Raw genomic sequence first — 10,376 nt, 5'->3', positions numbered from 1 at the left:
CAGCCCCGCACTCACCCTTTGGCTGGGTGAGGCTCCTGTCACGACAGAGGTGGGGGCAGCCCCACACTCACCCTTTCGCTGGATGAGGCTCGTGTCACGACAGCAGCGAGGGCAGCTCGCACAGGCAGGCTGACACTCCTGTCACGACACGCGCCGGGCGAGCTCCGCGACAATCCCCTTGCGCCGTGACGCCTATCGCGACAGCGCGCACTCCGGGAGGCGGGCAGCTCCCCTCAGCCGGCGCGCGCGGCTGCCAGGGCACCGCCGCTCCCCCTCAGCCACCACCAAGCGCGGGTTGAGGCCGGGACAGAGGGCGGCCGCGGCGGTTCACGCCGGGGCAGGGGGGGGGGGGGGGGGGGCGGGAAAGCGGCCACCCCACCTGCGGGGCCTCTCCCACTGCGGAGCGGAAGCGCTCCCGCCGCATGAGGCCTGCATCACCCGCCTCCGCCGCCTCCTCCTCCGAGCTGAGGGCGGGCGGGCGGCCGCGCTGCGCAGGGCCGCGCCAGGCGCCGCTGCCACCGCCTCAGCGCCGCGGGCGGGGCCGCGCCTTCCCCCCGCCCCGCGCCGCGCGCCCCGCCAATGAGCGGCGTCCACATGCCGCGGCGGCGAGAGGGGCCCGGGCGGCCCAGCTCCCATAAGTTACATTAGAGCAGCCGCCGCCGGTGCGCGACCGGAGCGAGCGGGAGCCAGCGGCGAGGCCAGGCGTGGGGGGGGCGGGTGAGCCCGAGCCGTGACAGCGACAGCGGCCTGGGCCGGCAAGGGGAGGATCGAGCTGCTAGAGAGAGGGGGGGTGGCGATTCCGACCCTTCCCGGCGGAGGCGAGGCGGGCAGCGGGGCAACTGCGTCTTTTTCTCTTCCCCCCCCCCCCTCGCCTCTGGAGGCGAGCGGAGTGAGGCGTGCCGTTATCGCCCTCCGCGGGGGCGGCTCGCAGCTCGGTGAGGCGAACCGAGAGGCCGCTCGGCCACCTGGACGCGGCCCATCCCCGCGCAGGCACCCGCCGTGCCCCGCAGCCGGCGCCACCGAACCCCCCGCACGCCCTCCCGCGCCCCTGAGGCGACAGCGGCTCCGGGGGCCCGCGCTTCTTTCCTCAGCTGCCCGCCCGGGCCCGGGGTGCGCTTAGAGCCCCGCTTATCCGCGCCGGAGAGGCAGCTGGGCTCCCTTGGAGGGCGTGTGGGGTGGGAGGGGGGCGGGGGCTTTTTTTCTTTTTCGGCGGCTTTCCCTCTTTTTTTTTTTTCTCCTTTGTAATTTTTAATTTTTTTTTTTCCTCCTCTTCCTGCCTCCTTGGGGAAGAGTGGACTCGGGGGCTCCTCTTTGTTGCGGGAGGGGGTCTATGGTGATAGCACGGGGGCGGTGGGGGAGAGAGCGAGGGGCTGAGGAGGGGGCTCGCCGCCGCGCCCGCCGCTGAGGAGGAGGAAGAGGCGAGGCACCATTTGCTGCTCCCTGCCCCAGCCATGGAGAACGCGCACACAAAGACTGTGGAGGAAGTTTTGGCTTATTTCGGCGTCAACGAAAGCACCGGGCTCAGCCTGGAGCAAGTCAAGAAGCTGAAGGAGAAATGGGGCTCCAACGGTAGGTGAAGCGGCCCCACGCCGCCCGCCTCCCTCCGCCGCGGGGATGCTGTCGCTGGCACTCGTCGTCTTCCACCCCTCCATCTCCCGCTCCCCTTTCCACCCCTTTCTCTCTTTCGCTCATCCTTCTCGGGGCCCTGTTTCAAGGCCTAACGTGTGTATTTGCAAAGCCGGCATCTCTTACAGGACCCGGAATAGGAGCGAGGGAGAGAAGATGGCTGACTTGAACTCCACCTCGTGGGTTTCTTTCATACCCCGAGCTCTCAGGGCTGCTTTGGGAAGGAGGATGTCACCTCCGTTTCCTTTCACCTTAACGGTGGGAAATCTTCTTCCATTCTGAAACGAAGCGCTATGGGGTTTTGTGTTTGTTGGTTTTTTTTTTTCCTTGTCCGTCTTGACCTTCATTTTTCCCTGCTTTTCAGTGCCTTTCTGTCCCTTATTTTACATTCTTGCCTCAAGTCGAGGCACAGAATTCAGCCGATAAGGTGCTTTTTTTTTCTTTTTTTTTTTTTTTTTAATCCTTGTTGCTTGGCCTTCCCAGTCCCTTTTGAACTGCCATGCCGTTGTGTAAAAACGAAAAGCTGTGAGATTATACGGTGAGGTGTTGGTTTTGGGTTTTTTTTGACACTGCTTTTGTGCCTCTTGAATTAGCAAATCTGCTTGCAGGGAAATAAAAGGGAGAGCAGAAATAAGAAAATGTCCTTAAAATGGAGCAAAGATTTTGAAATATTTTGAACCAAGTTTGGTGGTTTGGTTTTTTTCTTGAGTGAACGTGGAGGAAAACCTTTGTCAGAAAGCGCTTGAAAAGCATTTTGAGCCTTTGACCCTTTGTGTGCAGTAACAGCAGAAGTCCCACAGCTGGCTGGAGTGATGACTTGGCTGAATTATAACCCTTAGCACATTTGAGCTAACCTGTACGTGTCTTAAAATGCAAAAAGTATTGGGCCTATTTAGATGCTCTAATGAAAAGACACCTTAATGGAGCTTTCGGTATATCTGTCAAATCCAACTCAAGTTGAGTGTGCAATTCAGGAACAATATCTAGTGGATGCCTTCTAATGCTCTAATGTGTTTCTTCAATGATTTCTTTTCTTTAACATGCTTCCTGGAAAAATCTGCTACTGATAGAGTTGCCAGCTGAGGAAGGTAAGCATGTTCATGAAATCTGTTAATTCTTGCTGATAATTCATCTTGTTTTTTTAATGTGCATAACTAAATGGCTTTGTTACATATTGCAGGAAAAACCTTACTTGAGCTTGTGATTGAACAATTTGAAGACTTACTAGTTAGAATTTTGTTGCTGGCTGCTTGCATATCTTTTGTAAGTATTAATTTTTTAAAATGTAATTTCATAGGTTTCTGTATCACAGAATGACAGATGTTCCAATGTGTAGGAGCTGTACCTACTGAAGTTACTTCTCAAAAGGTGGAAGTATAAGATGCAAAGTAAATTGCTGCCTCTTAAATTAATTGCATGGTGAAGAGGTTTCTATATTCTAAAAAACAAAATTTCAGTGAATCTTTCATTGCATGAGTCATAAGTACGTAACTCCGCTAGACAGGTATTTTTAAAAGAGCTTCCCATTCAAGTTTGCTTATTTGAAGTAGGATTTCCCAATGCTTTTGTTGGCTTTGAAAACTAACCTTGAGTAAGTGTTTAACTGGACGTTCTTCTTGCCTTTGAGTTAATCGTTATCAAGCTCAATGTATAATCATTGGAAGACATTTTTGGATGCAATGCAGACTGTAAATAGAATTTACATGGCGAATATTCCAGTTGCCTTCCCTTCCTGATAATAGCAAGGTGACAGTTGTTGCTTTTGACAGTGACAAGAATGATGACGGCTGTGATGGCACCACTGTTGACCAAATTTGGTAACTGACCTTTGGATAGTCTAGTCATTAAATGGACATCTTGCTTTGCATACAGGATTAAAAGAACAAGAACACTTTTAACTTAATTTTTTTTTTTAAAGCATGTTTAGGCACACTTTTCACATAATGTGTAAAGGGTATGTATTTGCTGAAAAACTGGAAAACTCATCAAAGACTTCAGTATAGAAGGAAGATGAAGGCTGTATGTCTTGGGGAGCTGGACAGAAACAGAAGTGTGCAGAGTATTAAATTGTTTAGGTAGGAGTAAAAGTCTGCTATAGACTTTGCCCTGGAGTTGTGATTAACTACTTTAAAAAAAAAAAAAAAAGCTGTAGCTTTTGGGGGGAGTGGAAATTGTGGTGACTTTAGCCAAGGGCAAGCTAATTAAGGTGGGCAGGGGAGAATGTGCTCTGAAGCTGTTCTGTTTGAGGGGAGAAGGGTTGCCCTGTTGCGGCTGCTGCAGTATATACTGTGTTGCTGATCTGCCACCCAGAGAGGCTTCAGCTATCCCCACTGTGACCCCTTTCAAAGTGCTTTGGGTTTTGGTACGCATGTACCGTTACCAGCTGAGCAGTGAGTGGTGGCATTGATCTTGACCATGGAGACAGATGTGCTTTACTCCCTCTTCTGTGTCCCGGGGAGGAAATCGGGCTAGCTGTAGAAAATTGCAGAAACAGGTCATTCAAAAGCTTTTTTTCCCTCCTCTTTTCATTTTCCCTTCCCAGAGGGTGAGAAGGGGATGTATTTTTGTTCCTGAGAAGTTAGAAGTGGTGTTCTCCTCTCCTGAGATAAATGGCAGTACAGAAGTTCTTTAGTACCTTTAATGCTGAGGTACATTTGTTCTTATTATAACCAAGTAAGTGAAAAATTCACTAAACTTTAAGCTTTCATTGCTGAATCTGAGTAAGTATGAGGCCAGACTGACAGAGGTCATAGAACAGATGCTGCCAAGTCCTCTTTGAGAACTTGATTAGTAACAGGATTCAGTTTCTTTTTTCAGTATGCTGAATTTTCCTATATAATTATGAGGGGACTGTAGTCTAATGGAGTGTGGGATAGATGTGGGTTCTCTGCTGCTCTGCAGCTGGCATGGTATATGACCTTGGGCTACTGCTCTGCCTTTTCTGTCTCCTATTTGAGAGGTACAGGTACCCGCTATAAATTGATGCTAGTTGTAAAGATTTTTGTCTGTCTCTTGATGAAATGTAAAAGGAAAAACTAGATATATTATGATTTTTGTACTTTTAAAAGCACTTTCCCTTTGTTTATTTCTGGCTTTTTCCTTTTTCCAGAAGACGACCATCCATTGTCAGTTTTTCTTAGGTTTTAACACTTTTTTTCTTGATGAAAGCATATTGCAGGCTTTTGTAGTAGCTGTAAAGAACTGTTGAGTATGTTGATATAAAGACTATATTGCTGCAAAAACTGGATGTAATTAACATCGCCTAAATTCTGGTGTTCTTTACCAGGTCTACATCATCAATTTAAAAAAAGTGTGAAGATTCAGGTATGAGAGAGGATCTTGAGGTATATAGAGCGTTGGTTTTTGTCATGGAAGCTTTTTTGGTGATTGTGTTCAATCATAAATTATATTCAAATCTTATTATGACTTCACAGAAATAGCCATCTTTAACATTGAGATCTGCATTAGACTTTTGTGCAGAAACATCCTCTCATACAAAAACTAAACTTCTGTGTTCAAAGTGCCTTTTGTGTCCTCTCCTCCCACACCCCCTGTCAGGTATGTGTCAGTAAAACAAATCAGACTAACAGCTGAATCTGTGTCACCCTAGTTGATTGTAGGGGTCATATGCTGCGTGTTTGTCGGCTGTAGATACTATGTCCTGTGTTCCAAGTCAGCACTGCTGTTACAGATGTGCCTAGTTAGTAAAACCCTTAAATATGGCTTTTGAAGAGAAACAATATAAACAATTTCTGATGGCGAGTAAATGGATCTACATCTAGGCTTGGACCTCATCTCAGTGTTCTGTCAAATCTGTGAAGCCTGTGCAGAAATAAACGTGTAGAGCCTATCTCAGCAGTTCAGGGGCCTTCATAGCCAGACTTTCTAGGTGTGAGTAAGAGGGTGTTTAATTTTCCATGAACTATGGCTTTTAATTCTTGCTACTTGTGTAGTATGTGCTTGGATCTACGGTATTTATGTAAAAGAACAGCTTGCTTTGCTGTATGAATGACAAGTTGCAAGATGTTACTGTGCATCTGATGTAGAATAATTCTTTGGTGAAGTATATCTGCTTTAAACAGTGATGTATGCTTAAGCATGCAATCTTATCTTTGCATCGCACTTACAGTGGATTTTCTTCCTCAAGATGCAGCGTAGACTATAAACTCTGCCAAAAACTTAAGTATTAATGTAGTATCCTAAGAGCATTCCCCTCTTCCAATTATTTCTTCGATTCCTAAGCTGACTCAGGAGTGAACGTTCTGGGAATGTTTTCTAATAGCAGATGTCCATGGTTAGATTAAAACAATGTATTGTGATTTAGTCCAGAGGTTATTATAGCTTGTAGATTAGCATGAGTATAAACTAATCTGTGTTAAACGGTGAGCAAAGTTACTCTTGGAGGAAGTAAGATGTGCTAGTAAAAATGTTGCAGGCTTTGCTCTACCCAAAAGCTACCTGTTAAGGTCAGTAGCAGTGAGTATGTGGCACAAGATAAGGATTGCTGTAGAACATTACACTGACATACTTTTAGCTAAACTCGCATTAATCAGTAGCACCCACCAACTGATGGGTAGAGGTAATAAAACTGTAAGAAGGAATCGTGATTCCATTTTACTTTGTCAAGATTAAACTGTAGATGCTATGTATCTTTTTTTTCTTTCCTTACTGCTACCCTAAACACAGGAATGTGTTTATTTTCAGAAACAGGGAGTAGCATATCTGATGGGTGCTTGCAATCTGCTAACCTGGTAAAATTCCTAGTTTTGTACTTACATGTGCGGTCAAGATCTGTTGTTTGGGTTTTCTTTTGTGTCCTCTATCCTTGGGTAGCAAAATCAAAATCTCTACTGAATAATGGAACTAAAATTGGGAGGCTTTTATTTAGTATTTCCTGGTGTTCAGTAAAATTGACATGGAACAAATATCAGGACTACTAAAATGGTTCCCGTCTGCTCAAATTGAAGATAATTTGTGTTGAAAAGAAATCACTAAAAGAGGCTTTTCTGAGCAGTAGTTAGTACTGTCTAAAATATACTAAACCTTAATTCACAGTATTCTGTGAGAAGAAAGCTCTCTTAAGAGCAGTCAGTAGTTTTACATGACTTGCTTTAATTAGTCCAGGGCTTCTTTTTGTTAGGATGAGATCTTACTCTCCCTGTTTGCTTCTAAGTTTCCATTGTCCAAATGTAAAACAAACAACAAACCTTGTTAGGTTGCTGGCAACAGACTGTTTGCTTTTCCTTTGTTAGTGGTAAGCGGGTACAGCCTGCTGGGCAACAGAATTCTGTCTTGAAATTTCCCTTCTTTAATTCTGGTTTTGTTACTTAATGATAAATAGCCATCTGAGATGAGTTGCCTCCGTAACTTCTCTGACAATACAGATACTTCACTTGTAGAAATGTGAAAAGCTGTAAAGACACTTCTGTTCTTCTAGCTGTCTTCATCAGTAGTAGCCTCGTTGCTGGCTGACTTCGGCATTGTATCTCTGCCCCCTTTTTACGCATACCCAGGAACACTAAGTGCAATTTGTCTGTCATTGTGTATTTTTCGGCTTAGTGTCCTGCAGGTCCACCCCATTAGGCTTTGATTGAAATAGCCTTCTGCAAGCCATAGCTCTAGCAGCCCTAAAGCAAATGTGCTGAATGAAAGTTGTCCTTTAAGCTGCTTACGTTGGTGGTTGATATGGGACTTTTATGTCTTGCTATTAATGTCCCTTATATTTTTGGACTTGCATTTCTCTTGAGCAATTATCTTACTTTTTTTTTGAGTGTGTATGTGTTGGTTTTTTCCTAATCTTTTAAGCTTCTTGAATACATGGTAACTTTACTTATTGACCATACTGCCTGAACAGTACACTGGAGATCAATGACCTGGAAATTAAGCTGTTCTACATGTGAGTCTTAAAGTGATTAGGGCTGAAATATGGTGGGGCCCTTCTGAGTAGCAGCCAAATAAAAGGTGTCTCATTCTCTCGTTGAAACCTCTCTAGGGTCTTAAAAGTGTGCTAGTGGAGACTTTTTGACAAGGGCTCTGTGCCTTGGACAAGAATTGTCTAGTCTCTACCAGGCTTCAGCACATGAACTGTTGTTACTAAAAACACCAAGTTAAATACTTGTATTCCTTGTTCTATTTTCTCTTTGGTTTTTACTGTGGTTTTCTTTTACTTCTGGCTACTATCAAATAATAAACCTGATCTGTTACAGCAATAGGTGTTGTGTATCACAAGTCTCCCAAGTGGGGTGTTAGTATAGCTGTAGCCTGCTATAACAAAACCAAAACCTCACAATCTATTCTGTTATTTATACACCTATATGTACTAAAAGGTTCTAGAACTAGAGCTTTGATCGTTCCGCTGTTAGTAATTGTGTGGAAACTTTTTGGGGGAGAAATGTGTGTTGCTGACTTCCAGGGTTAACTAGATACTTCACTTTAATATGGTCACAGATTGATAATTTTGCCAAAAAAAGAAAAGCAATAGCGAGGCTCTGAAACATCACATCTGTACTGTCAGGATTGAGTTCATCTGCTCTTTTTTGAAATAACGGCTTATTGAGAGAAAAAATACCTTGAAAACTTAAATTTTGTTCTCCTTGACATACTTGGATCTTGCTGTGCTTGTAGCTACTTCTCTTACCTCTTAAAGTTGCAGGGCTTCTCAGTGTTATTTTACAACACATGGTCTTCAATCTGAGAAGATTATGATTTAGCATTGTGTAAGGCAGGTGTTTTGTTCCAGTTAACTTTGTAGGTGCCTGCTCAGTTTAGAACATCACAAAATTATTGAATTCGCTTGCTTTGAAAGCAAAATGGGTTCTACAGAATTCCAGTAAAGAAAGGGAGGGGAAAAACCAGATACTAAGCAGCTTTTCTGATGTCAGTGTGTGACTTTGTATATGCTAAGAAAACTGGAAATGTACCATTAGCCTTTTCTGTAGCTCCACAGGAGGCAACAGTGCTGGTGCAGAGTAAAAGCTGTCGGTGATGGAAAGGGTAATGCATGAAGTGAAGGCTATAATGTACACTGTATGGCTGCTCTAGCAGGTCAAATGGCAGAAGTTGTTACTGGGGATTGGAGATTAGTGGTGTGGGAGGAGGGAAGAAATGGAGTTGTAGAGAGACCGTCAGAGATCCTAACTAAATCTCTTCTCCAGAGCGCTTATGCAGACCTGCAAAATGCTGTGTTGCCAGTTGGAACGTTTCAGTCTTATTAATCATAACCTGGATCTTATACGTTTCTCCTTTTGTAATAAAAATTTGTTGTTGCATTAGATTTGCTTGACAGTCTGTTTTCTGCTTGAGGCTTTCATGCTGCTGCTCCTTCCTTTTAACATCCTGGAGTGTTTCACAATTGAGCAATAGCTCTGAGCAGCATGTTGGTGGAATTATGGCGCTTGCTTTAGTAACGGTTTGCTCACTGCAGTCTTCTAGTGATTCAGAGTGCTGTTGCCTGACTACCAGCCCTAATTATCTCAACACGTTGTGCCTATTTACTGTCACTTTCCAGGCTTCCTGTTGCTCAACATGTTGATGAAAAAGCTCTTCCTCTCTGGTCATGTTAGCTTGACTTTTCTTCAGGAACTACAGAACTCTGCAGAGGCCCTGACACATACCTGTTTGAGTCAAGTGAATGGCAGAAGCCTAAAACAAGAGTGTAATTCTAAAACAAGTGAATTAAAATCTGTGTGGAGCCTTTTTGCAAGTCCTCAAGTTGATTTACTTTTTAAAATCCAGTTTTGAGTTTTATCAGCTACTGTGCTTAGAATTCAACTTCAGATGTAACTATACAATTCACTTGGGTGCTACGCATAGTGTCTTACTGAATTTAAATAAGTAGATGCTTATTCTTCATACCTACTTACCGAAAACTTGTAAAGGTGTTTTCATTTGTGTGGCTAAGTTATTGGTAAGAGCAATTAACTTGGTTAAAATTCAGGTTCTGGCAAAGTTCTGGTGTTCTAAATAGTCTGATCGGTTTGCATCCTGTTTTATACATTAATGAAATTTTTTTAAAACTCTTCACTACTGTAGCTGTTGTCACAACTTCTGCTTTCATTTGTGAAGCAAAAGTAGCAATGTTTCCCAAATAAATAGCTTGCTTCTTTAAAAGAGGAGCAGCCTTGGAAATGAATTTCATACTACTTTAGTAAAGATTCTTTTTCTTCGTTTCCATTGCATGTTGCCAACTCACTCATGAACTACAAAACTACACCTTGGAAGACTGAGGGGTTTCCAAAACTGCTGGAGTCTAAGCAGTTGAACCTCAAGCTGAAACTTACCGGGTCTTAAGTTTGCAAGGTGTCTTGTGTAAATTGGTTAGTCATTTAAATCGTTGTTTCTCTTGCAGGTCCTGGCCTGGTTTGAAGAAGGTGAAGAAACAATCACAGCATTTGTAGAGCCTTTTGTAATCTTACTTATATTAGTAGCCAATGCAATTGTGGGAGTGTGGCAGGTACGCAGATATTCTTACAACATCAAATCATCCATGTTTTGGGTTATTTTTTTGTTTAAGAGGAAGCACTGCACACTGTAGTGTCAGGTGCGTCATACAGTGCGAGTAATATGTGTGTCTAACATTAGATTCCTGAGAGTCAACATACCATAAAACTTCTGGACGGAAAGTGTTGACTTCAGTGTAAAATGAAAGCTTCAGAAGTGTTGCCAAAAAGGCAAAGTGCCCATCAGCGTGTTTGGCCACACACTGGTGAACACATGAACTAGGCAGTCCAGAATAAAGGCCCAGATTCACA

The 10,376-nt window shown here is 44.2% G+C and overlaps 1 protein-coding gene across 2 annotated transcripts in view; it reads left to right on the top strand.

The window, feature by feature from the left end:
• The first annotated feature begins 1,451 nt into the window (after nucleotides 1-1,451).
• The window catches only part of ATP2A2 (ATPase sarcoplasmic/endoplasmic reticulum Ca2+ transporting 2), a 42,298-nt gene continuing 33,373 nt past the window's right edge, over nucleotides 1,452-10,376 (top strand). The window contains exons 1-4 of one of the 2 annotated variants that reach the window (XM_009949469.2): nucleotides 1,452-1,569; nucleotides 2,697-2,714; nucleotides 2,807-2,889; nucleotides 9,974-10,078. In XM_009949469.2, the coding sequence (XP_009947771.1) occupies nucleotides 1,452-1,569; nucleotides 2,697-2,714; nucleotides 2,807-2,889; nucleotides 9,974-10,078 (324 nt within the window). The remainder of the gene's footprint in view (nucleotides 1,570-2,696; nucleotides 2,715-2,806; nucleotides 2,890-9,973; nucleotides 10,079-10,376) is intronic. The other variant, XM_086474393.1, reaches the window with a different exon arrangement.

Source organism: Leptosomus discolor, chromosome 16, assembly GCF_034619465.1.
Source record: "Leptosomus discolor isolate bLepDis1 chromosome 16, bLepDis1.hap2, whole genome shotgun sequence".
Taxonomy (NCBI): Eukaryota; Metazoa; Chordata; class Aves; order Leptosomiformes; family Leptosomidae; genus Leptosomus; species Leptosomus discolor.
The sequence above is the reverse complement of the archived record's forward strand: the minus strand, read 5'-3'. Positions and strand labels throughout refer to the sequence as shown.